The sequence below is a fragment of the Coregonus clupeaformis genome, chromosome 36 (assembly GCF_020615455.1).
Source record: "Coregonus clupeaformis isolate EN_2021a chromosome 36, ASM2061545v1, whole genome shotgun sequence".
NCBI lineage: Eukaryota > Metazoa > Chordata > Actinopteri > Salmoniformes > Salmonidae > Coregonus > Coregonus clupeaformis.
The window spans coordinates 42294228-42322166 of record NC_059227.1 but is presented as its reverse complement, the minus strand read 5'-3'; the positions used below and the strand labels follow the sequence as shown (position 1 = coordinate 42322166).

The following is a 27939-nucleotide window of genomic DNA, read 5'->3' as shown; positions in this document are numbered from 1 at the left end:
GGGGAGGGCAGAGAATTTGTGTCTATAAGTTGTTGTCCACTTGAGAATGAGAACGTGTGCGGCTGTGCAGTGGTTGGGACGTCGGTCAGTGGAAATGTTGTGGACAGTCATCTGGTCAGAGGATGTTAGAGAGAAGGAAGGTGAGGGGAACGGTCAGGGGAGAGGGGTGAGGAGAAGGGAGGAGGGGAAAGGAGGAGGGGGTGAGGGGAACGATCGGGTGAGGGGTGAGGGGAAGGGAGGAGGGGAGAGGAGGAGGGGGGTGAGGGGAAGGGAGGAGGGGAAAGGAGGAGGGGGTGAGGGGAACGGTCAGGGGAGAGGGGTGAGGGGAAGGGTGGGGTAGCTTGGCTGTGGCTGTTGATTCTTGAAGTGTGTTTGAAGTGCAGTGGTAGGGCTGGAGAGAGAGAGGGAGGAGGGAGGAGGGGAATTAGGAAGAGGGAGGAGGGGGATGATGAGGAGGAGGAGGTAGAGGAGGAGGAGGAGGGAGGGGCTGGCCTGAGTGCCTGAGCAGAGGGAGTGAAGCTCACACACACTCACTCAGACACTGGAGACAGAGACATCACTTCACTGTGTATCTGTGGTTTGTGATTCAGTTTGGCACTGTGTTACTGGATTAAGAGCCTCTGCATTTTGGAACTAGACCAATTGATTATCCTTGGTCTAACACTGTGACAGCTTGGATAGACCAACGTTGGAAATTGGAGGACCCTGTGGATAGATTGGACTCTGTGGGAGTAGTGTTGTGGGCATGCAGCCGGACCTCTAGCACTGTGGCTGGGGCTGGGAGAGTTGTCTTGTGACTGAGGGGTTTTGGAGGAGAGGAGAGGAGCAATGCTTTTCATAGAGGTAAGAGTTCTGCCTGCCTACAAGGGCTCCTTCAGATGTAACAGAGAGCAATTAATATTGTTTGGAAACTGATTTAAAACCATTGCAAATTAGAGGGAGTGGAAGCCTGTGAATGAAGGGTTATAATTATTGGGTAGATTCAGCATTATTATGGGTTGGGCTAACTGCTGTGAACAGATGAATGATGTGTTGAGAGCGTGAGAATGGTTAGGCTTAGTTCAGAAGTATGTGGAATGTGATGTGTGTGAGGGGTTGTTTGACGGCAATGATGAGGCTCTATATCAGTGTGTGTCTCTCTCTCCTCCCTGCCCGCTCCCACTGTCAGTGTTGTCAGCTGCCAGAATATGTATCAACAGCGAGGCAGGATGTGTGTGTGTGCAGGTGGTCTCATTCAAACCGTGTTAGTCCCCCTGTGCTTCCCCACCCCTGGCCCTGACACCCATTTGGCCCTGGAATAACAGTCTTCATCAAGACAGGCTGTGAGGGATGGTCTCTACCTTTAGACTCCCCTCTCCAACCCTAATAATCTGCCCACAGAAACCTCTAGCTACATACTGCATAGGGTTAGGGTTAGAGAGACTCCTATCTATAGGGTTAGGGTTAGAGAGACTCCTATCTATAGGGTTAGGGTTAGAGAGACTACCTATCTATAGGGTTAGGGTTAGAGAGACTCCTATCTATAGGGTTAGGGTTAGAGAGACTCCTATCTATAGGGTTAGGGTTAGAGAGACTCCTATCTATAGGGTTAGGGTTAGAGATATTACTATCTATAGGGTTAGGGTTAGAGAGACTACTATCTATAGGGTTAGGGTTAGAGAGACTCCTATCTATAGGATTAGGGTTAGAGAGACTCCTATCTATAGGGTTAGGGTTAGAGAGACTCCTATCTATAGGGTTAGGGTTAGGGTTAGAGAGACTCCTATCTATAGGGTTAGGGTTAGAGAGACTCCTATCTATAGGGTTAGGGTTAGAGAGACTCCTATCTATAGGGTTAGGGTTAGAGAGACTCCTATCTATAGGGTTAGGGTTAGAGAGGCTCCTATCTATAGGGTTAGGGTTAGAGAGACTCCAATCTATAGGGTTAGGGTTAGAGAGACTCCTATCTATAGGGTTAGGGTTAGAGAGACTCCTATCTATAGGGTTAGGGTTAGAGAGACTCCTATCTATAGGGTTAGGGTTAGAGAGACTCCTATCTATAGGGTTAGGGTTAGAGAGACTCCTATCTATAGGGTTAGGGTTAGAGAGACTCCTATCTATAGGGTTAGGGTTAGAGAGACTCCTATCTATAGGGTTAGGGTTAGAGAGACTCCTATCTATAGGGTTAGGGTTAGAGAGACTCCTATCTATAGGGTTAGGGTTAGAGAGACTCCTATCTATAGGGTTAGGGTTAGAGAGACTCCTATCTATAGGGTTAGGGTTAGAGAGACTACTATCTATAGGGTTAGGGTTAGAGAGACTCCTATCTATAGGGTTAGGGTTAGAGAGACTCCTATCTATAGGGTTAGGGTTAGAGAGACTCCTAACTATAGGATTAGGGTTAGAGTTAGAGAGACTCCTATCTATCCTAGCTTTTTTAAACTTCAAATACACTACATGTTTAAGATTTCCTGCATTGCAGGAAAGTTATCCTGCAACCGGATGATCAAATTACGATCCTACATCTGTAGGAATCAGTGACTTGTCTGCTTTACTGTTTTTGCTGTTGAGTTTTACTATTTGCCCTGATTGTGTTTCTATTGTATTCTGCCTATATCTAGGGATCTATCATATTCTGCAGTGTAAATCACTAGAGCTGTAAATGCTATTTGGTAGTAATAACCAAAACATCTACAGACACTATGTTTGATATACCAGGAAATTGCCATTTGAAATCTGTTATAGACATTCGTTTTTAAACTAATGTAATCATTTGCTTAAGATAAATAAAATATTATTTGCATAGTCATTACGTAACATAACATTAAACTCAAAACACCAAAGAATAAGCAAAACATTTCAGCATTTACAATAAACTTCAAATGGAGGTGACTGTGCAATGAATCTCACACTCATATTTTCTATTCTCGTAAGTACCAATGCTTTATCTATGGAGAACAATTTCATAGTCCTTGTACCTCCTGTCATCTATTGCCTAGGTTACTTGTGCAACCAATGCAAGTAAGCAGCTGTTTGACTGGTGTCGTCCGTCTTCTGACCGAGTGTTCCGTTCAAGGATTCACACGGTGTCAGTGTTCCGTTCAAGGATTCACACGGTGTCAGTATTCCGTTCAAGGATTCACACGGTGTCAGTATTCCGTTCAAGGATTCACACGGTGTCAGTTCTCTGCAAGTTTGTGCTGTTGTAGATTTTTTTCCCCTCATGCTTTCTTTTGCTTTTTTACCACCAAGCATTTCTAAGTGGAGGTAATCTTAGCCCCGAGACTGTATACATTTAAACTGCCAGGTATTTGAACAGGTAATTCCTTTCCCGGCCTGCAAAGCATGACCTTCATATGTGTCCCAAATGGCACCCTATTCCCATAGGGCTCTGGTCAAACTGGTCTAAAAGTAGTGCACTATATAGGGAAAAGGGTGCCATTTGGGATGCAGGCCTTCATATGTGTCAGTATAGGAACAACAGGGCCATACCCTCCACATGGAGTGTGTTTACATAGTGCCGATGTTGGGACTTTTTAAATGCCTTTTTCAAAAATGTATTTTTTCTCTTTCCCTCTGGTCGGCTCTCTATGGCAGGCTTTAAAGGAGCAGAGCAGGGTAGTAAGTTAGACGTTTTGTTTTTGTTTTTGATAAAGACACACGTTGTGTTATTGCTAACGGGTGACAAGGTGTAACTTGAGTACCTGTGTATGTTGGCTCAGGAATCTGCTGGGGCTTTTTCCTGACTTTCCTTAATTGACTTTCTAAAAGCAGAGGTCTGGGTAAAGAGGACGGGGTGATGGTGTGGTTAGGAAGAAATTCACAGGAGAATTTCTTAGATTCTTTCACAGGGAAATCTTATTTTGGTGTGGTCAGAACTGGGCTACACAAAATGTGTTATTTTTCTCCCTTGTGATTAAATGTTTTGAGGACAACATATTTCACATCTAGACGCTGTACTAGCAGGCCGTTCCCAGAATTCCATCACAGTTTTCTCTTGAGGACATGACCTAGACAATTATTGTAATGACATGCCTTTAGCAAATGGCTCTCTATCTCTCCATCCATCTTGTGACTCGGTTGCTTAGCCATTGGATAATGTCTCCAGGGCACTTAGGGAAAGTGTTCTACCTCACACAAGGGAAGGCATTGAGCACCTACTGTAGCAATAAAGTTATTCTAAAATTGAGCTACTTTTTAGTGGATTGGGCAGGATATTGGCTCTGATTATGCGGGAAAGAGTCAATAGAATCTGGCAACCATAGAATGACATATAAAACATACAGTAATTGAATTCTAGGATATCTGTGCTGGCAACACTGAGCCCTACTGATACCACAGAGACCTCCGGTTCTGTTAAGTTAGAAGAACTCTTGAGTTAATGAGTAAAGTCTTTATCATGTCTTTATCAGGTCCTACTTGATAAAGCTGTCATAGCCACTACGTCATGTTGTGTGTGAGTGTGTGTGTGTGTGTGTGTGTGTGTGTGTGTGTGTGTGTGTGTGTGTGTGTGTGTGTGTGTGTGTGTGTGTGTGTGTGTGTGTGTGTGTGTGTGTGTGTGTGTGTGTGTGTGTGTGTGTGTGTGTGTGTGTGTGTGTGTGATTGAGCACAGTTCCAGTTTACAGCATGAGCTTTTTATAACCCTTTTTGCATTGTGTTGGTTAGAACCTGCAGGGCTTGTTGTAACTGTATGCAAATTCAAGCAGACTTTCCCCATTCATTTCTCCACAGTGATGTTGACTGGCTGAGTCAGAATGACCATCTCTGTTTGAATGGGCATTAGACTGTGATGAACTAATGTGAAGGCATTCAAATTACATCCTAGAATACATTAGTTGACATTAGTTTACAGGATTTGATTTTGTGTAAATATTTTCCACAGCTAGCAGGTTATTGATATGTTTTCGTTTAACTTTACAATTTTTGGATTAGATGGAAAGGTGTTAGGCCTACATACTCATAATCTCTGTAAATTTGGTCTCTGTTGTGACAGTCCTTGTGAAGTTCCTGATCTTTTAGACGAAGGTCCCTCCTTGTGACTCAAGAGTGAATTTCCATTAAGTTTAGAGGGGGTCTGTGAAATTCAAACTTTCTACCCAAACAAGGGTGCTCTTCTCAGGCTATTCTGGTCTTCATTTGCACGTCAAAGGAGCTCTAACAAAACAGAAGTGGGGTTTTTAACACCTCCAAGACTTAAGCCACGTTATCTGACAGCGACAGAGGTTGCATCCCAAATGGTACCTTATTCCCTATTTAGTGCACTACTTTTGACCAGGGCCCATAGGGAATAGGGTGCACTATATAGGGAATAGGGTGCCATTTGCGACGCGGACAGAGAGAGGGCTCTGAAGTACGTGAACACAGAGATAAGAGAGAAGACAGAGTGATTAACGTCTCTTGATGTAAACCTCCTTCTTATCAGATACTTTAAAAGGCCTGGTTTGAAAGGGCCTAAAATTGCTGAGATTTTCGAAAGAGTAATGTGCACGGCACGCTCACCCTTAGACAATCACAGACACAAAGCCGTGTTATATAAGGGGATATTTACATTTTACATTTTAGTCATTTAGCAGACGCTCTTCTCCAGAGCGACTTAGTGCATACATTTTCATACTGAATATCATGTCCTCATACACGTGTACTGTGGTGTGGTAATGGAAGCAAACCCCTGTCCCAATACAATCTCAACCTCTGAACCAACTGTGTTTCACTGTGATTGGGACCAGTACAACAGGTCTCTGAATGTACCGTTCTGTGTCAGTCCACAAGCCTCCTGTCCTTGAACAACCTCTTAATTTCTCTCAGCATTCATGCCCAGCAATCTCGTTCTTGTCATGTGACGGATGGTGATGTAAGAGGGTTTAGTCATGATTTTAAGACCAGATCCATTTAATAGTCAGGCTGTACTCCACTAACCTATCTAATATACTGTACAGTCTTATTTCTACAGTAAGGGCTGTGAGCATCCATCCAGCTCACTGTTAAACCCTACTGACCCATGCTGACCCTAAATGCAGGCTTTCCAGCAGTGATGCTGAATAGGAGGTCTACGATACGTTACAGTGGTACATCGTGTAGGGATTCAACTCTAGGATGATATTGGCATGCTATACATGATATAGTCACTTTACAACCTGTCGTCTACTGTAACTACAATCTGCCGTTCAGATACAGCCTCACTGTTGTTTCTATACGAGAGCAGACCAGTGTCTACAAAGTGTTTTCATGAAAACAGCAACAGACCACAACGTTTGATATAGAGATGTCTCTCCCGATATAAAGCCTGAAGAACCACTGAATGAATGAGGAAATATACTAAACGTTGAATTTGGAGACATTTGATAACACTTTCTCTCCTCCTCTGTCTCCCTCGGGCAGCGCCCACGTGTGATGAACCTGGAGCGGCCGGTGGGGGCGGTGGGTGTGGGTGTCCGGGGCCTGGACATGGAGCAGCGGACGGGTGGGAAGCTGGGGAAACTGACCCTGGGCTTCCAGAGGAGCTCTACGTCAGACGATGACTCAGGCTGTGCCCTGGAGGAATACGCCTGGGTACCGCCTGGACTCAGACCTGAACAGGTGAGCAGCACGGCATCATCTTTATCATAATCACCATCATCATCATCATCATCATCATCATCATATCCTCATTTGTCTGTAGAATAGTCGACCACAAGCTTTCTCCAGTAACTACGGTCACTAACAAGGACCCCCTCAATGGCATCACATAACATCAGCAAATTAATGTATCCAAAATGTGTATTTGTGTTTGGTGCTTGTTAAATCAAAATGACGGTCAACAGCATCATCACCTTCAGTTAAATTAGATGGAGATACATGACTGTAACTATAACATGATGGAGATACATGACTGTAACTATAACATGATGGAGATACATGACTGTAACTATAACATGATGGAGATACATGACTGTAACTATAACATGATGGAGATACATGACTGTAATTATAACATGATGGAGATACATGACTGTAACTATAACATGATGGAGATGCATGACTGTAACTATAACATGATGGAGATATATGACTGTAACTATAACATGATGGAGATACATGACTGTAACTATAACATGATGGAGATATATGACTGTAACTATAACATGATGGAGATACATGACTGTAACTATAACATGATGGAGATACATGACTGTAACTATAACATGATGGAGATACATGACTGTAACTATAACATGATGGAGATACATGACTGTAACTATAACATGATGGAGATACATGACTGTAACTATAATATGACACTACTGTATTGTCATCCATTGGTTGAGTTGGATGAGTCTAGAGTTTTGTCTCGAGGTGGAAACAGAACATCTGGTGGGGCTGGTGTGACACTGGGATAGGCATCACACACACACACTCACTCACACACACACACACACACACACACACACACACACACACACACACACACACACACACACACACACACACACACACACACACACACACACACACACACACACACACACACACACACACACACACACACACACACACACACACACACACACACACACACACACACACACACACACACACACACACACACACCAATCCAAGCACACACACAACACAAGGATTTAAAGCCAAGTGACAGGGTGTTGCCATCTTCCTGAGGTGAGGCTGAGATGCAGCGTTGTGTGTAGAACCCAAGGGGACAGTTCACCCTCCTGGGGAGAGGTAGTGGGGGGCTGTTTGTGCCAGATCACACCACAGTTACCATTGGTTGTAACCCATATCTGAATGTCACAAAACACAGCAGGCAAACTGAATGTCCATCCACATAGATAGGCTAATACTAGACCCTGACCTGCCAGGAGGAATCAATCCACTCCTAATGTTAACTGTTGCAGATCAGGAGGAATCAATCCACTCCTAATGTTAACTGTTGCAGATCAGGAGGAATCAATCCACTCCTAATGTTAACTGTTGCAGATCAGGAGGAATGCTGACATCTGCTGATGTAAAAAGGGCACTATAAATACATTTGATTTGATTTGATTTGTAAATGCCCTTGGTGGTAGGATGTAGAGTCACATTATTTGTCCGTGTCACAAAACGGGGACGCACACAGAGAATAGCAGCAATAGGGTGATTCTCCATCTGTACTGATGCCTCCTGACAGATTCTATCTCTCTCTCTTGTCTCCCTCTCTGCCCCCGATATTCTAACAACCCCTCACAGGCATAGAATTCCTGTGACACACAAACGCACGCACACACGCACATATGCACACAGAACCCCCCCTCCACACACACACGCACACACCACACCCTTCCACTGACATCAGACTGAACACAGAAGTACAAATCCTCAAACAAACTGCAGCCAGACTACAGGCTTTAATGTTTAATGTCTGGAGTCTATAAATACAGACGTACTGACATGCCATTCGGCCCTCCTGCAGAGTGCCTGTGATCTCCCGGAAATGTCCGTCTGTAGGAGTCGGGAGAAAGTGGGATAAAGTCAACACTGATCTATATGATTTAAGACAAATAATAATCATGGTAATGCAGGTCATCATGTAAATGTTTTTCAGTGTTTTCCAACAATGAGAGTTCTGTTTCAGAGTGAATCAGTCTAGGGCTAGGCTGTACGTCCCATGCTTTAGGGTTCACAGTTCTATCTTTTGGGCACAACAGTCCTATTACCTCATGTTGTCGCTGGAATGTTGATGAGATATATTTGTCTCAGGTGCTTCCCTCTATTGAGTCTGACTGTTACAAACCAGTCTACAATTAAGTCTCAATATGGCATAAACTATACACTCTTAGAATTTTTTTTCTCCAAAAGGCTTCTACAGCTGTCCCCATAGGATAACTCCTTTTGGTTTCAGGTAGAGCTATTTTGGGTTCCATGTAGAACCCTCAGTGGAAAGGGTTCTACATGGAACCAAAAAGGGTTCTTCAAAGGGTTATCCTATGGGGACAGCCAAATAACCCTTTTAGGTTCTAGATAGCACCTTTTTTTCTGTACAAGCTATTATAAATATATGTTCACATCCTGTTTCAGTTAGTGCCCTGCTCTGTTAGTGCCCTGACATGCAAACTCAGCAGATAGTTACTGTGGCCTGTTAGCCTGTAGGGTTAGAGTGGTTTAGAGTCTGGTTTTAATGCCTCCTTCCTAGTGATACTGACTGTGTGGCTGTAGCATCATTAAGACTGGCCTCTTTCTTTACAGTTCAGCTCCGTTTGCAAACAGGGCTGGCCTCTGTCTCCAGGCTATGTGGCACTTTCCCAAAGCTCTCTTACTCCCTCTCTCCCTCTCCACCTCTCTCTCTCTCCCTCTCTCTCTCTCTCTCTCTCTCTCTCTCTCTCTCTCTCTCTCTCTCTCTCTCTCTCTCTCTCTCTCTCTCTCTCTCTCTCTCTCTCTCTCTCTCTCTCTCTCTCTCTCTCTCTCTCTCTCTCTCTCTCTCTCTCTCTCTCTCTCTCTCTCTCTCTCTTCCTTCTATCTCTCCCCCACCCTCTCATTAACCATGAGCACACATGGAAGTAATGAAGGTCTGAAATCAACAGGAGGCCTCCCAAGCCAAATACCTTGTTTTTGTAACCTTACTCCCCCATCCACCCATCCCTGTTTCCCAGCTCTTTACTCACTACACCTCTAGAATGTGTGGAGGCAAAACAGGGTCTTCATATTCATAGATAGTCATGGACTCATGGTGGAGAGATGGCCACATTAATCAAGAAAATTTAGAGTCTTGTATGAACTGTGACCTGAGTGATTTTCCACTGACTGACTGTCACTGGCTGACTGACCCTGGCCATTGTTGGCATATCATGGTGGATCTGACCCGAACAAAGCTCTTTAAGCAGCTGTGATTGTGCTCTTGTCATGGAGCCCAGTGGGGTATTTATGATGCAGGGCAATACAGATACTGGAGCTATGCCTGGTCTTTTTAGCGTCAGCATCACCCTCTAACTGAACTACTAAACCATTAAGACCAACAAGGTACCTGTGTGATTGAAGGTGGATTTGCAGTATCACAGAACTACGACTGTTCTAACCCTTCACCACCCCCCCCATCCCCCTCCCATCCCTCCATCCTCCATCCCTCCATCCCTCCATCCCTCCATCCCTCCATCCCTCCATCCCTCCACCCCCCCATCCCCCCATCCCTCCATCCCCCCATCCCTCCATCCCCCCATCCCTCCATCCCCCCATCCCTCCACCCCCCATCCCTCCACCCCCCACCCTCCATCCCTCCATCCCTCCATCCCTCCATCCCTCCACCCCTCCATCCCCCCATCCCTCCACCCCTCCACCCCTCCATCCCTCCATCCCTCCATCCCTCCATCCCTCACCCCCATCCCTCCATCCCCCATCCCTCCATCCCCTCCATCCCCCATCCCTCCATCCCTCCACCCTCCATCCCCCATCCCTCCATCCCCCATCCCCCACCCCTCCACCCCTCCATCCCTCCATCCCCCATCCTTCCACCCCTCCATCCCCTCCATCCCTCCACCCCTCCATCCCTCCATCCCTCCATCCCTCCACCCCTCCATCCCCCATCCCTCCATCCCTCCATCCCCCCCATCCCTCCATCCCTCCATCCCTCCATCCCCCCCATCCCTCCATCCCCCCATCCCTCCATCCCCCCATCCCTCCACCCCCATCCCTCCATCCCTCCATCCCTCCACCCCTCCATCCCCTCCACCCCCCATCCCTCCATCCCTCCATCCCTCCACCCCCCCATCCCTCCATCCCCCCCATCCCTCCATCCCCCCATCCCCCCCATCCCTCCATCCCTCCATCCCCTCCACCCCTCCATCCCTCCATCCCTCCACCCCCTCCATCCCTCCATCCCCCCATCCCTCCATCCCCCCATCCCTCCATCCCCTCCATCCCTCCATCCCCTTCCACCCCCCATCCCTCCACCCCCCCATCCCTCCATCCCTCCATCCCCTCCACCCCTCCACCCCTCCATCCCTCCATCCCTCCACCCCTCCATCCCTCCATCCCCCCATCCCCCCATCCCCCCATCCCTCCATCCCTCCACCCCTCCATCCCCTCCACCCCCCCCATCCCTCCATCCCCCCATCCCTCCATCCCTCCATCCCCTCCATCCCTCCATCCCCCCATCCCTCCATCCCTCCATCCCTCCATCCCCCCATCCCCAGGTACAGCTGTATTTCTCCTGTCTTCCGGAGGACAAGGTCCCATACGTCAACAGTCCTGGAGAGAAACACAGGATCAGACAGCTGCTCTACCAGCTGCCCCCTCATGACAATGAGGTAAGAACTGAACCCAGGACAGAGAGATCATCTACTGGGTCTGTATTCACATAGTCTCGGTTAACCCAGAACTAAAGTCTCAGGTAATGGGTCAGCTGCTCGATTAGGTTCTGGGTCCATGCGTGTTAAGAGAAGGAATTAAGAGATGCTAGAACGAAGAACGGAACCATAACGAGGGGCTCCACCCTCTTTCAGCCCAAATTATGGGCCGAAAGTCCCATCCCCTTCTGAAATTCGAAAGATGCTAACACCTGCGAAATCATGATTTGTCCAAATAACCTGCTGTTCGCTATCCAACACATCACATTCCAATTCCAACAGATTCTACGGTACCAGTTATATTTACGTAGATCTGTCCATGAGAGATTAGTATTCACAAAGCGTCTCACAGTAGGAGTACTGATCCAGGATCAGTTGCACCTTTTAAATCATAATTAATAAAAGGGGGGACCTGATCCTAGACACTCTTTGTGAATACAGGCCCTGGTCCCAGGTCTGAATGTGCTCCAGCCAGACAGTAATAGTCAGCGGAGATGGCTTTAACCACACAGATATGGGATCAGGCCAGGAGAGAGCCTCCATAATGCTGACTAATGAATGTCACCTTGTCACAGTGGAGATATTCTAGCAAAAACAAACCACTCACATCCCCTACTACACTCACCATAGTAACATATGGTGCATTACTGCATTTAAACACAACCGGATTCTTGTAATGTCTTTGTAGTTTGTAAACCAGCACTCCTTGGGCCCACATTGTAACCCATCCCTTTAGTCACCACAGTTTACACTAGGAGATCTGCAGAGGGGCTATGTGGGGCTATCACAGAGGGCACCTTTGACTGCTCTGCTCCTCCTGTCCTGTAGGTGGGCAGGCGTTTGTTCGTTGGAACAATAAAGCTTTTGACTGAGTGATTTTATGATGTTTGCTGCAAGGCTCAGAGCGGAGCGGCATACTGCAGCAGGGTAGAAGGGGAGATTCCAGGCATAGGTGTGGTTTACAATGCCTCCTTAAAGTGGGGCACACACACACTCACACTGGACACGGAGCACACACACGCGTGCACACACACACACACCAGAGGACGTTTAGAGAGCGGCGCTTCGTTGGCTCTTCTTGTGTACCAGCGTTGTTTACTGTTGTTAGGGAACCACAAGGCCCATTGTTGGTTGTTAGTCTTCCACATATTTTTATTTCTCTGTGTCGTGATTGTCTGCTCTAAACATCAGGCTTGATGTGTGTATGTTCATGCTATCCTTGGGGTGAGCCTCAAGGGGAAAAACATGTTTTCTTCCATAAAATAACCATAAAATACATCTGTGGTGAAAGCAGTGAGGGTTCTCAATGTGAAGGTTTTATCTGTTGGGAAAAAACTGAGTTTGTGTTCACAGAGGAACCTGTCTTTCATTCTCTCATTCCCTCTCTCTCTCTCTCTCTCTCTCTCTCTCTCTCTCTCTCTCTCTCTCTCTCTCTCTCTCTCTCTCCCTCCCTCCCTCCCTCCCTCCCAGGTGCGGTACTGCCAGTCTCTCAGTGAGGAGGAGAAGAGGGAGCTCCACATGTTCAGTGTCCAGAGAAAGAGAGAGGCTCTGGGGAGAGGAACTCCCAGGATGCTCCCCCGAGCCCTGCAACACACCCTCTGTGAACATGTACGTTCACACACACACACACACACACATACATGCACCCACGCGCGCACCCACCCACAATCCGAGTACAAACTGGATTGCCATCTTATAAGACATTTCGAGGCGAGGAAGAAAATGACGTTAAAGCCAGTAAATATGTCTCTCCCTTCCTCATTACATGTCAATCCTATAAAGAGCTGCTACTTCCTCCTGAAGCGCAGCTACTCCTGCTAGGCAGAGCAGAACAAGAGAACAAGCTAACGACACAGGGCAGTACCGTGGCTGTTTTTTAAAAGACTTACTGACCCCCGTTGGCCTCGCTCTGTTCTATTCTGTTCTAGTCTAAAATGTGTGTCCCAAATGGCATCCTATTCACTACATAGTGTACTACTTTTGACCAGGGCCCATAGGGAAGTAGTGCACTGTGTAGGGAACTAGGGTGCCAGTTGGGACGTAACCTAAAGCTCCAGTGCTAATGTGACGATTTAATCAAGGGCAGAATCTGTCTCATTAACAACTAACCCACTCAGAGGGAGCAGAGAGGAGGAAGTGTGGACATTAGGAGCTCGTGCTCAATCCGAGCGTGGAAGTCATTCCAGCAAAAAGAATGTGCCCAATTTCCTGCCGTCAAAAATAAATCTAAACAGCGTGTTGCGTTCGGATCAACTGTACACTGGTCAGTAGGCACCCATTAACCCAGTGCTCTACAGGCTGTACAATAGTATCTCTCTCTCTCTGTCTCTCTGTCTCTCTGTCTCTCTCTCTCTCTCTCTCTCTCTCTCTCTCTCTCTCTCTCTCTCTGTCTCTCTCTCTCTCTCTCTCTCTCTCTGTCTCTCTCTCTCTCTGTCTCTCTCTCTCTCTCTCTCTCTCTCTCTGTCTCTGTCTCTCTCTCTCTCTCTCTCTCTCTCTCTCTCTCTCTCTGTCTCTCTCTCTCTCTCTGTCTCTCTCTCTCTCTCTCTCTCTCTCTCTCTCTCTCTCTCTCTCTCTCTCTCTCTCTCTCTCTCTCTCTCTGTCTCTCTGTCTCTCTGTCTCTCTCTCTCTGTCTGTCTCTCTAGTGACCACATCCTATTAGACTAGAGACCACATCCTATTAGACTAGTGACCACATCCTATTAGACTAGTGACCACATCCTATTAGACTAGTGACCACATCCTATTAGACTAGAGACCACATCCTGTTAGACTAGTGATCACATCCTGTTAGACTAGTGACCACATCCTGTTAGACTAGTGACCACATCCTATTAGACTAGTGACCACATCCTGTTAGACTAGTGGTCACATCCTATTAGACTAGTGACCACATCCTATTAGACTAGTGATCACATCCTGTTAGACTAGTGACCACATCCTGTTAGACTAGTGACCACATCCTGTTAGACTAGTGACCACATCCTGTGTGAGGCAGAACAATTCAAAGCATGGCTGGTTTGAGTGCCGGAGTACTGGCATGTTGTAAAGGCATGGCTGGTTTGAGTGCCGGAGTACTGGCATGTTGTAAAGGCATGGCTGGTTTGAGTGCCGGAGTACTGGCATGTTGTAAAGGCATGGCTGGTTTGAGTGCCGGAGTACTGGCATGTTGTAAAGGCATGGCTGGTTTGAGTGCTGGAGTACTGGCATGTTGTAAAGGCATGGCTGGTTTGAGTGCCGGAGTACTGGCATGTTGTAAATTACATAATACCCCAGAGGAAGAACAGGGAGGGAGACGGTAATCCCTCTGGACAGCAGATGTGGGCTGTCACCCCCCGTACACACAGAGAGAGAGAGAGAGAGAGAGAGAGAGAGAGAGAGAGAGAGAGAGAGAGAGAGAGAGAGAGAGAGAGAGAGAGAGAGAGAGAGAGAGAGAGAGAGAGAGAGAGAGAGAGAGAGAGAGAGAGAGAGAGAGAGAGAGAGAGAGAGAGAGAGAGAGAGAGAGAGAGAGAGAGAGAGAGAGAGAGTGAGCGACTCACCACAAAGCGGCATGTTTTTGTCTATAGCTGTGGTTTTCGAATGCCTTACCTTCAGGGGACACGCGACACCCCGGTTTCCAAGGCCGATGGCGGCTTGGTAATAACGGACAACAGCTGTGAGTGGTGTCCCAGAGCCCTAGTGCTCAGACCTGGGTTCAAATAGTATTTGAAATTATTTCAAATACTTTAGCCTGGCTTGATTGAGCTTGCCTAGCGCAATGGGACCGCTGCCCATCTGGCACTCCAGGCAGGTTAAAGCAAACGATGAAAGTATTTGGAAGATTTCTAATAGTATTTGAACCTAGGTCTGGTAGTGGTTATATAAAGACTGATGACTGTATGTTCAGACACGCTCTGCTGAGCTTTCTGGAGTCATACGATCTGGAGCGATGAGGCTTTAGTATAGTGTTTGGTTTTACTTAAACATATACAGAACAAAACAACACAGACACACACACAAGGACACACACACCATGACAATTTACTCATTCATTGGTGTTTTGTGTGGACTGAAACACCCCATAACCATTTACTCATTCATTGGTGTTTTGTGTGGACTGAAACACCCCATAACCATTTACTCACTCATTGGTGTTTTTTGTGGACTGAAACACCCCATAACCATTTAGTCATTCATTGGTGTTTTGTGTGGACTGAAACATCCCATAACCATTTACTCATTCATTGGTGTTTTGTGTGGACTGAAACATCCCATAACCATTTACTCATTCATTGGTGTTTTGTGTGGACTGAAACACCCCATAACCATTTACTCATTCATTGGTGTTTTGTGTGGACTGAAACACCCCATAACCATTTACTCATTCATTGGTGTTTTTTGTGGACTGAAACACCCCATAACCATTTACTCATTCATTGGTGTTTTGTGTGGACTGAAACATCGCTTGATATGACTCAGTGATCCGTTCTGTTTTGCTGGCAACTTAATTAAGCAACAAATACACTGTTTACTCTAACCAACACGCTTGTTGATATCTTTTGCATGTCACATGGTCCCAGATCAGTTTGTGCTGTCTTGCCAACTCTTAGGATCATTGTCACATGACTGGCACAAACAGATCTGGGAACAGGCTATGTATACCCTGCTTCTTCAACGATACCCCATTGGTCTCCACATTAACATTTTGCGATTTAATTTCATCCCCAGTGTGGCGAAGGCATCAGCGGAGGAGAGATGGCCATCTTTGCGTCGCGGGCGGGTCCGGGGCCGTGCTGGCACCCAGCATGCTTTGCGTGCGCCACGTGTCAGGAGCTGCTGGTAGACCTGATCTACTTCCACCAGGATGGAAAGATCCACTGTGGACGGCACCACGCCGAGCTGCTGAAACCACGATGCTCAGCCTGCGATGAGGTGAGATCACTGTGTGTGTGTGTGATCAATAAGCTAATTACCTGAGCATTCTGCTCAGCCTGCGATGAGGTTAACTCATTGCAGACATGAAACATTGAAACATTTGGCTTGAAACAATGCCAGACTTCTTTTCAACATACAGTAGTTAGGCTTTAGTCAGTCTGCTCATTAAACACTGGAGATAGACAGAAGCCTACCGAAGCGATGTGACCTATAAGCTTATTGCACGATTAGTAACTGAAGTTGAATTAATCTTGTGTTCCGTTTCCTAATTATTCTGTAAGTAGCAGACAGTATTTAAACATGTCTGTTTATCCCTCCTCTCAGATCATCTTTTCTGATGAGTGCACGGAGGCGGAGGGACGTCACTGGCACATGAAGCACTTTGCCTGTTCCGAGTGTGAGACGGTGCTGGGCGGTCAGCGGTACATCATGAAAGATGGCCGCCCCTACTGCTGCGGCTGCTTCGAGTCTCTGTACGCGGAGTACTGTGAAGCCTGCGGGGAGAATATAGGTGAGTCAATATCTCTGGTTCATAAGTGGTCAATCTATGCCTGATTACTTGAATAAATAAACAGTTCTTGACATAATGTGCAGCCTGTTGCTGAAGCCTTTTAAAGATGTTGCTCTACACTCTCTCCCTCCCTTCCCTCTCTTCCCTCCCCTCCCTTCTTGCCTCCCCCAGGAGTGGACCACGCCCAAATGACCTACGAGGGTGTCCACTGGCACGCTACAGACACGTGTTTCTGCTGTGCCCAGTGTAAGAGCTCCCTGCTGGGCTGTCCCTTCCTGCCCAAGCAGGGCCGCATCTACTGCTCCAAGGCCTGCAGCCTGGGAGAGGATGTCTACACCTCAGACTCCTCCGACTCCGTCTTCCAGTCTGCCCACTCTCGTGAATCCCGCCAGAGCCACATGGGCAAGAGCAGCCACCCGGTGGCTGAACAGTGGAGGCACTCCCAGCTCTTCAACCCCGTTGCAGTGGCTGACTATAACAAGACTCCTAGTCTATATGGAGACAGATATAGAGAGGACAGGGATATGGATATTGTGGGCCAAAAGCTGTCCCACATGGGCTTCACTGAGGAGCGCACCTGGAGGGACCGAGAGGAGCAGGAGGCTCCGGAGGATCCAGAGGAGTGGGCCGAACACGAGGACTACATGACACAGCTCCTGCTCAAGTTCGGGGACCGCGCCGGGGTGTTCCAGACACAGCCTTCAGAGGAACCCAGCACCAGTAGGTCAGCCGAACCCTGGCTGAAGCCTGAGACTAAACCGGCCTCCACCTCCACCACCACCAGTCCCACGAACCAGAGCCACAGTCACCTGCCTGAGACGTACTGGGCCCAGTCCCAGGATGGACTTGTCAGTAAGAAGCACCTGCCTGAGACGTACTGGGCACAGTCCCAGGACGGGCTTGGGGATTCAGCTTACGGAAGCCACCCTGGCCCTGCTAGCGCCAGAAAGATCCATGATCTGGAGCTGGACCAGGGGCTGATTGACCAGAGGGTTAGCGCTGGGGGAGCAGGGTTATGGATGCTGGACCCCAGGCAGTGGTGTGAAGACTCTCTGGAGTGTATCACAGACAAGCTGAGGAAGACTGAGCAGAGTGTCGGGGACTCCATGGACTCTCTAGCCCTCTCTAACATCACTGGTAAGAGTTCATATCACAGGCGCTTGCTGTAAAACAGTGTTTGGTGAACTTCTGGTGAAAGTAGTCTGGTAGTCGGCGATCAGTTCTTAATTCCAGTGTGATAATGGAGATTTAAATGGAACAGGAAAGGATAGTATACAAAGCCATGAAGCACATTAGCTACAGTAATTAGCTACAGTAAAGAACTCTTGTTTTCCTGCTTCTTTCTTGAGTAACATACGTTTATATTCTCCTGTCCTCCCAGGTGCGTCAGTGGACGGAGACAGTAAGGAGCGTCAGATCCTCTACTCCCTCCACAACCTGCTGGACCCAGAGCCAGAAGACTGTGATAAGATGAGCAACATGGGCACCCTCAACTCCTCCATGCTCCATCGCAGCGCCAACTCTCTGGATCACCAGGAGGGGCAGCAGACCAGAAGGAGGTAGAGGAGGTGCAGAGGGGGCGCAGAGGGTACAGGGGCCAGTGTCTCTCCCCCTCCCGCCCCTCCCTCCTAAACAGGAGATGCCACCTCCTCACCTTCAGCTGCCAGTGTTGAGGAGGAGCAGGTCCCAGTCCACACGGCCACCAGGCCAGCAGATGGTCAAGTTCTCTGAGGACACGGTGGATAACGGGTCTTACCAGAACCTGGCGGTGCGTCAGCCTCCTCAGAGTGAGAGGACGCGTCGGAGGGTGTACCACCCTCACCACGAGGACCCCGACAGGCCACGCCGGCACCACGGCCACCACCGCAACCGCAAAGCACGCTCGGACAACGCTCTTAACCTCCTGCCTAAGGAACGGGTGCAGAGGCCCTACGAGAGCCAGGGACATGGTCTGAGTTCCCTTCAGGAACATCACGCGGCCCTCTTCAACCAACCTGGCCCTGGTGCTCACAGGCCGCCCCCCTACCCCCACACCACCTCGGACTACTCCCTCCAGGCTCGGGGCGACCGGGATCGCGACCGCTTCCTAGGCGGCCTGTACGCTGACGAGGAAGACTGGTGCTCCACCTGCTCCTCCTCTTCCTCAGACTCTGAGGAGGAAGGTTACTTCCTGGGGCAGCTCATTCCCCAGCCCAGGGTTCCTAGCAGGTATCAATACTACACTGATGACTTCCCAACACGCGTTACGGCCATGTCGCCTAACGACTCACGGACTAAATCCAGAAAGAAGGGTCACAGAGGCAAGAACTGTATCATTTCATAATCTAGATGTAAATTCTGTTTTACTTCCAGGACTAATAATTTGTGGACAGGTGGGGACATCAGCTGTTCTTTGTAGTTTGACTTGCTGAACATAATATTGGACGCGAACAAAACATTGTCCATTGTATTGGGCATAATGACATCTTATTATGGGTCATGTCTAACACTCAAACCAGAAGACATTTTCTCCTTTTTGTTTTTATAAAAATTGCCAAAAAACACATTTTTTTTTTTTTACAACATTGTATGATGAACCATTGAAAGTATTCCAGCAATACCATTGTGTGTATTAAACAGCAATTAATGCACTACTGTTATTGCTGACAAGGAGAGGAATAGTTAGTAAAGTAGACTTCTAGAGACTAACCAAAATAATTATTTAATAGTACAAAATATGAATGTATATATTGTTAAGTTAAAATGTTAATACTGGTATTTTTATATCCCTGGGTTTTAACTAAGATTTTTCTGGTTTTGATGTAAACAGAGTAGGGAGGCGGGACAAGCTGTTATTGTAGTAACAAGCAGACCTATTTTGCACGCATCACTTGTCAATCAATCAAGGCTTTATAAAAAAATATAAATAAATTGTTGCCGGGATACAGACCATCTGCTTACTCAAATCAAAGTGCCATAATATCTGGTTTCTGATGTTTCTGGTAACAATTAACCGTTTCTGGTAACATTTTACATGAAGTTGCTCTTAAACCTCTCAACATCAATGTAAAGTGATACCCTGTGTCTTTCCTGTATTCCAATGTTTACGCTATTCTCGAACGCGCTTGTCCCTCAGTGTAAAATACAATGTAAAACCAACCTGATGGGAGACAGAGTAATTTACATTACAGAGGTCTTCTCCATACATGCCCTTTAATCAGTGCAGGTCATTATACCATGAATACTTAAAATGTTATGTAATGTAAAGAAGCTTTTAATAAATATTCTTACGAAACGTTTCAGAATTATTTTCCAGTTTTTCATATGTAGTAGAATAATTGATTTTATAGTGTTTTTTGACAAAGTAAATATTCATATTGGGCAATGCAAATAACTTGGATGGTGTTCAAGCATTGCACCTCAACCAAACACTGACCCACAAAGGCACCAAACCTGATATGTGAATGGTAGATACCAGATAGTCTAAAACTCCATTGACATTTAAAAAAAAATCATCTTTATTATTATTATTGTTATACTCAAAAATCATTTTCTCACAAATCATCAAAGACATGTCAGTTCCACATATAGAAAGTTGAATTGAACCTGGGACATTTAGAAAGTGTTTCTGTTTTGTTGTTGAGAAAATTAGCACTGGTGGTGAATACAACATTCTGTCAAGAAACACAACATCTAAATCACACATAACAGGCCAGGACCATTCTGGTTGGAGTAGAACATCCAGTCGATTAACATTTCAAATACTAAAGAAAAGAGGAGAGCAGGAAGAGTTCATAAAACAAGACATCGCTTCTTAACTGGACCTTCCTTGCTGAGGATTGTTTGTGGTACCAGTGGATAATGACCTCTAACACGGCACTCTTCACCATTAGATTACCAGTTCAGTAAAAACACTGATGACCGTTCCTATGATTACGCTGGTTAACAGTTTTAAAATCTGTAATTCCTAGATGAACTATTAGCCTAAATTGACATACCAATTCTACTAGTTAAGGACATTGTAGAACCAATACCCTCATCGGGTGGTGAGTAAGTAGCTGAACATGACTTTGAACACTGTTTTTGACGATTGCTGGACATTATCAGTACATATGGGTCCCCTGGATGTGGTGCATCTCTGGCCTGAAACCCAGAAAGATGGAAAAACATGGGGCCAATACTGCTCAAGATATCCATAGTCTTAACACATGGCAGACTCCTGGGAGTCCTGCCCTCACTGTATGCCCAAACTGGAGGCCCAACAATAAGACAGGACCTGATTGGCTCCCTTACAGTAAGATGGGACGTGATTGGCTGTCTTGTCTCAGATGGAGGGTTCCGGTTGCCGTACGACCTCAATCACCTCATCCAGATCGGAGATGAAGTGCTTGAGGTCATCAAGGCAACGCTCCCTGATCTCTCCCAGGTTCTCTCGGAGTGGCGTCTGCAGCTGCTTCTCCAGACTGGCGTCCTTAGCAACCAGCATCTTCACTACCATGCCAAACGTCTCACAGTCCTGTCGGTACACCTGGAAAACAACACAACAATAGAACATCAGAAACAGGAGCCAATAACACATCATATTTTGGTCATTTAGCAGACGCTCTTATCCAGAAGGAATTTCAGTCAGTGCAATATAATACAACAATCACAACACAACATGATCAACAAGAAGAACATATTTTTCGTTGACTACAGAAATAGAACAAACGAACAGTACTAGCTCTTTAGAGATGAGGAACATCAGTACTTCCAAGTCCTTGGAATATGAGGGGCTGGTTTTAGAAACGATTTCCTGATGAGCCCAGAGCTAGCTCTCGCCTATGTGCTCGTACAATAAAGGGAGAAGAGAACACTGTGGAGTTAACACACTGTTCATTGTGTCAACACATAGACCCAGGTCCCCTGTCAGCACACAAGCCTTCTTATTGGCTAGCCTGGCCCTGGGGCCAATAAAAACACAGTAGAGGAGTTGAAGCTCTAGGGCTTGTAACAGGTGTGAGGGGAACAATGAGAGGAGAGGTGTTAAAACTGCTGATCCACACCTCGTCTTCAACGGCTCACACAGACCAGCAAATATACTGCTGATGTCATACAAGGTCAAACCTAGAGCACAGTCTAATGATTTGATCAGAGGATTGGTTTAGCTTATCTAAAATGAATTCAATCCAACATCAACATTAGAGGAAACTGTCATGACAAATTTGGATTACAAGAGCTAAATAAAAGAAGGCATTAAATCTGTAATCTTTCCCATCACGATAACTCACAAACTGAAACATGCACTGACAAGAAAAGATTTAAATAACGGAGGGAAAACACCAAGATAAGACACTGTTGAACTGTCATTAAGATGAAAAACAGTCCACCCCATTGCCCCAGGGTGACACCTGGAAAAGGTTCTCACCATAAACATGCAGAGGGAGAGAGAAAAGTGGAAAAGTGGCCTGTTTATAATTGTGACCTACTACAGACCAACATGAGAGCAGAGAATACATGCAGTCAGGATCATTATGGACATTCCAACATGGTCCACTCACTATTCCTTTGTTACCACACCCGGACAGCCCTTAGAATCTCTCTCCACTGCATACTTAGAGATGTCTCAGACAGCACAGAGTCGTGCCGTCCTGAGTAGTGTTAGCTTCCAGCTACAGTCCTTTTTCCCAGGCACTCAGTCTCTGACAGTCTGCAGCTTTAAGAGGTGAGTCACTGTCAGCCTTTAGGAAACTAACACAGATCTCTCTCTCTCTCTCTCTCTCTCTCTCTCTCCTCCTCCTCCTCCTCCTCCTCCCTCCCTCCTCCCTCCTCCTCCTCCCTCCTCCTCCTCCTCCTCCCTCCTCCCTCCTCCCTCCTCCTCCCCCCCCCCCTTTATTTAACTAGGCAAGTCTGTTAAGAACAAATTCTTATTTACAATGACGGCCTACACCGGCCAAACCCGGACGACTGGGCCAATTGTGCGCCGCCCTACGCGACTTCCAATCACGGGCGGATTGTGATACAGCCTGGAATCGAACCAGGGGGTCTGTAGAGACGACCTCTAGCACTGAGACGCAGTGCCTTAGACCGCTGCACCACTCGGGAGCCCTGTGTGTGTTGGAGTTGAAGACGAGCCACAGCTGAGTTTGGCTGGGCAGGAATGTGAAGGTTGGGGAGGGGGACGACGACATCTAAACTGGGTTACAGTCAGGATGCATCCCAAATGGCACCCTATTCCCTATATAGTGCACTACTTTAGACAAGGGCCCATGCGGCAATTTGGGACACAGCCTCAGTCATCCACCTAACCCAACCTAACACCATTAACAGTTGCTACTGTACTGCTAGGCATTTTCACTTCCAGGCTATTTTTAGCCAATCACAATGTTGCTGGGCGTGGACTAGAGCCAGGCTATGTAAGGAAGGCAGACATTCCATCTCAAGAGGCCATGATAATGAAATCACATGAAACCTCTAATGGCTATAATATTAGATGTATGTTAATCAAGAGCCGTACCCATTCATACACGTACATAAATGACTGTGTTAATCAGCACTTCATTGTGTTAAGGCTGTATTGTTAGTTCTATAGTAATAGAGATGGTCAGGCAACGTAGTGAGTGTATTTCCAACCTCAAATCCTTAGTTACTATACCATGAGTGGTTTAGATTCATAGGTAGGCTATACTGAAAATGACCAGAATTAAGTTGTTAATAACAGGAGGTACCAATCAGTCCAACGCAGGAAGTGCCATGTTCCAACTCCTAACAATGCTTAGAATGCATTTCATAGAGCAAACTGTACTTTCACATACTTCCTGTGTGACCCCGTTACCCAATCAAGGAGGAAGTTGCTCTTGACCACTGGAGGTGTGGGTGGCTGTGGGTTTGGGTCCTGTTGTTGAGCCTATTGCTTTGAGCATGGAGGCGTTGACTGGTGGGAGTGCAGGGCCTGATCTCTGGGCTGTGGATCAGAGAGATACCGTACACCGGAAGGACAGGGAGGGGACCCAGCCGGGACACGGAGACAGGGTCCACAGCCCCTCTCTGATTAGAGCCTGGGGGCTGAGGAGGAGGAGAGGCCACACATTGTGGCTTTGGAGCTTAAAGGGTCACTATTAAATCAAAACATGCTACCGGCTTTCCAGGTTATGAGGGGTACGGCCTACCTCATAACCTGTGTCCCAAACGGCACCCCATTCCCTACATAGAGCCCTGGTCAAAAGTAGTGCACTATAAAGGGAATAGGGCACCATTTGGGACACAGCCCTAGTCTGGTGCCACATTCTAGATGATGATGAATAGGCCCTATACAGACTGAATGCCACCCATGCCTTTCTACCACTCCATGGCAGTGAGCTAAGCTTGTAGCGCCATTTATATGCCTTCTCCCCCTCCTCCTCTAATGTGAGAAGGCCATGGAGGTGGAATTTAGTCCAATTTCACTTAGCTACAAACACACACAGGAGGTATGTAGGCTATATGGGACTACAGGTGGTATGTGAAAACCGTAGAGGGTTGAGGCTGCCAGTATAGGCTAAGTGTACAGTGGAGGAGATGGCTAGACCAGATTGTGGAGGGAAAATAAACATATCTTTGTGTGTGTGTGTGTGTGTGTGTGTGTGCGGTTGACATCTGGTTGACACTTGTTGAGCGGTTAACCATTACTGCAGAGGAGAGCCTCATTTCACTTCACAGAGCTTTCTAATGTGAAATAAGGGGGGTTGTTTCTTGAAAGGATTCCATGCCGTGTCGCGTAACTATGCATGATCTGAGGACCTAAACAAACACTTCAAATCACTTGGTTTGGAAAAGAGCAGCAAAGTGAAACCTCAGAGGATAAAAACAGATGCTGTTGAGGAGAGGCCCAGTGCTCTCAGGAATAGTTTCTCTAAAGCAATGCTTCTTTATTCAGATAGAAAGAGGACTGAACAATAGGTTTTGAAGTACTCGTTTGGGACATCTCTTTTGCGTTCTCTGACAGCACATCACGTCAAATACAAGCCTACGCTTCAACCACACAAAAAGGAGCTTTCTATTGAAATCTCACTGTCCATCTATCTCACTGTCAGTTTGCAGTGAGATCAAGACAAACTTCAATGTGACACATAAAGGTATTGCTTTCAACATAAACATTACATCTTATTATGAATTTAATGCTAGATGTGTTCTCTGACTAGACCTAGAGGAGAGCTGACCAGATGTGTTCTCTGACTAGACCTAGTGGAGAGCTGACCAGATGTGTTCTCTGACTAGACCTAGAGGAGAGCTGACCAGATGTGTTCTCTGACTAGACCTAGAGGAGAGCTGACCAGATGTGTTCTCTGACCAGACCTAGAGGAGAGCTGACCAGATGTGTTCTCTGACTAGACTTGGAGGAGAGCTGACCAGATGTGTTCTCTGACTAGACCTGGAGGAGAGCTGACCAGATGTGTTCTCTGACTAGACTTGGAGGAGAGCTGACCAGATGTGTTCTCTGACTAGACCTAGAGGAGAGCTGACCAGATGTGTTCTCTGACTAGACTTGGAGGAGAGCTGACCAGATGTGTTCTCTGACTAGACTTGGAGGAGAGCTGACCAGATGTGTTCTCTGGCCAGACCTAGAGGAGAGCTGACCAGATGTGTTCTCTGGCCAGACCTAGAGGAGAGCTGACCAGATGTGTTCTCTGGCCAGACCTAGAGGAGAGCTGACCAGATGTGTTCTCTGGCCAGACCTAGAGGAGAGCTATGTTTAACAACACGATCCTTACTATGGCCCCCTCAAACTTTTTTCTCTGAGGGAAGAGGGCATAAAACGTTTAGGAAGCTGCCGTGTCAGCACTGTTGTAACGGCCATGCTCTGAGGTGCAGCTCCACAGAAGGGCTCTGTGTGTGTTAGTGTCCTCCTGGGGTAGAGAGCTATCTCAGGTTTAATGAGCTCAGTAAAACAGCAGAGATGGCCTTCATTAGCTCACTGGGCGCATTGGATAACACACACACACACACACACACACACACACACACACACAAAACAAACACACACGCCTCGGGTGCTTTCTATCCCACCCCTTGCCTGCGTTTTCATTCTCAAATTGAAAAGGCCTTTTCCTGGGTCGTACATGTCTGCTGTGCAGGGATAGAACGAGTAAGGAACAGTTAAGACCTAAGGGAAAACCATGGGTGAGCTGGGTGGTGGTATATAAACCTGGGCTGAACTAGGCTGGTGGTGGTGGTATATAAACCTGGGCTGAACTAGGCTGGTGGTGGTGGTATATAAACCTGGGCTGAACTAGGCTGGTGGTGGTGGTATATAAACCTAGGCTGAACTAGGCTGGTGGTGGTGGTATATAAACCTGGGCTGAACTAGGCTGCTGGTGGTGGTATATAAACCTGGGCTGAGCTAGGCTGGTGGTGGTATATAAACCTGGGCTGAGCTAGGCTGCTGGTGGTGGTGGTATATAAACCTAGGCTGAACTAGGCTGCTGGTGGTGGTGGTATATAAACCTGGGCTGAGCTAGGCTGCTGGTGGTGGTGGTATATAAACCTGGGCTGAGCTAGGCTGCTGGTGGTATATAAACCTGGGCTGAGCTAGGCTGCTGGTGGTGGTGGTATATAAACCTAGGCTGAACTAGGCTGCTGTTGGTGGTGGTATATAAACCTGGGCTGAACTAGGCTGGTGGTGGTGGTATATAAACCTGGGCTGAGCTAGGCTGCTGGTGGTGGTGGTATATAAACCTAGGCTGAACTAGGCTGGTTGTGGTGGTGGTATATAAACCTGGGCTGAACTAGGCTGGTGGTGGTGGTGGTGGTATATAAACCTGGGCTGAACTAGGCTGGTGGTGGTGGTATATAAACCTGGGCTGAACTAGGCTGGTGGTGGTATATAAACCTGGGCTGAACTAGGCTGGTGGTGGTGGTATATAAACCTGGGCTGAACTAGGCTGGTGGTGGTGGTATATAAACCTGGGCTGAACTAGGCTGCTGGTGGTGGTGGTATATAAACCTGGGCTGAGCTAGGCTGGTGGTGGTATATAAACCTGGGCTGAGCTAGGCTGGTGGTGGTGGTGGTATATAAACCTGGAATGAGCTAGGCTGCTGGTGGTGGTATATAAACCTGGGCTGAACTAGGCTGGTGGTGGTATATAAACCTGGGCTGAACTAGGCTGGTGGTGGTATATAAACCTGGGCTGAACTAGGCTGGTGGTGGTGGTATATAAACCTGGGCTGAACTAGGCTGGTGGTGGTGGTATATAAACCTGGGCTGAACTAGGCTGCTGGTGGTGGTATATAAACCTGGGCTGAGCTAGGCTGGTGGTGGTATATAAACCTGGGCTGAGCTAGGCTGGTGGTGGTGGTGGTATATAAACCTGGGCTGAGCTAGGCTGGTGGTGGTGGTGGTATATAAACCTGGGCTGAGCTAGGCTGGTGGTGGTATATAAACCTAGGCTGAGCTAGGCTGGTGGTGGTATATAAACCTGGGCTGAGCTAGGCTGCTGGTGGTGGTATATAAACCTGGGCTGAACTAGGCTGGTGGTGGTATATAAACCTAGGCTGAACTAGGCTGGTTGTGGTGGTGGTATATAAACCTGGGCTGAGCTAGGCTGGTGGTGGTATATAAACCTGGGCTGAACTAGGCTGGTGGTGGTGGTATAAAACCTGGGCTGAGCTAGGCTGGTGGTGGTGGTATAAAACCTGGGCTGAGCTAGGCTGGTGGTGGTGGTATAAAACCTGGGCTGAGCTAGGCTGGTGGTATATAAACCTGGTATGTATGTATGGGCGTCTGGCTATTTGCAGTAATGCAGGAGGGAGCCAGGGTACTAGCTACAGAAACACACTGATATGAAACTATGACTCTGCCCAGGAATTTTTAGCTGACAGCTAACAGGATAAGGAAAAACTCCAGGCCCTAATTACACTAATGTTTTTCAAGCTTTTCCTGACCACATGACCTGATTGATTATGGCAAAGTCTCTTTTGAGAAAGCATTTCACTGTATTATTATACATATGACAAATACACTGAAGCATGAATGTGGCCTAACCACGCCTGAGACATGGCTGTGTTAGGTACCTTCTCTATTTCCCGGGCCTTGGCTGCGATGGCCAGCGCTCGGCGCTCCTGGAAGTCATCCAGGGTCTTGGGGGTCTCATCGATGGAGGGCAGGCCCTCCTCGCGGTCCCCCTCCAGGATATGAGCCACCTCCTGGGGAGAAAGAGAGAGATGGTGGCCTGGTTACTCTACTGTCTGAAGAAAGGATTTCTGAATACTGAACATAAGCTTAGTTTATTTCAT

At 47.2% G+C, this 27939-nt stretch overlaps 2 protein-coding genes across 2 annotated transcripts in view; one reads left to right on the top strand and one right to left on the bottom strand.

Annotated features, from left to right (window-relative positions):
* The first annotated feature begins 521 nt into the window (after nt 1–521).
* LOC121552555 (prickle-like protein 1) lies at nt 522–19986 on the top strand. Its single transcript, XM_045211419.1, has 9 exons — nt 522–843; nt 6358–6555; nt 11136–11249; nt 12759–12896; nt 15993–16196; nt 16524–16710; nt 16882–17847; nt 18092–18244; nt 18312–19986. The coding sequence occupies exons 1-9, from the start codon at nt 829–831 to the stop codon at nt 19031–19033; spliced, it is 2697 nt and encodes an 898-aa protein (XP_045067354.1). The 5' UTR covers nt 522–828; the 3' UTR covers nt 19034–19986.
* A 197-nt stretch (nt 19987–20183) lies between these two features.
* The window catches only part of LOC123482711, a 28787-nt gene continuing 21031 nt past the window's right edge, over nt 20184–27939 (bottom strand). The window contains exons 5-6 of the mRNA XM_045211222.1: nt 27718–27849; nt 20184–21217 (exon numbers count right to left, since the gene is read on the bottom strand). Of these exons, the coding sequence (XP_045067157.1) occupies nt 21014–21217; nt 27718–27849 (336 nt within the window). The 3' untranslated portion in view covers nt 20184–21013. The remainder of the gene's footprint in view (nt 21218–27717; nt 27850–27939) is intronic.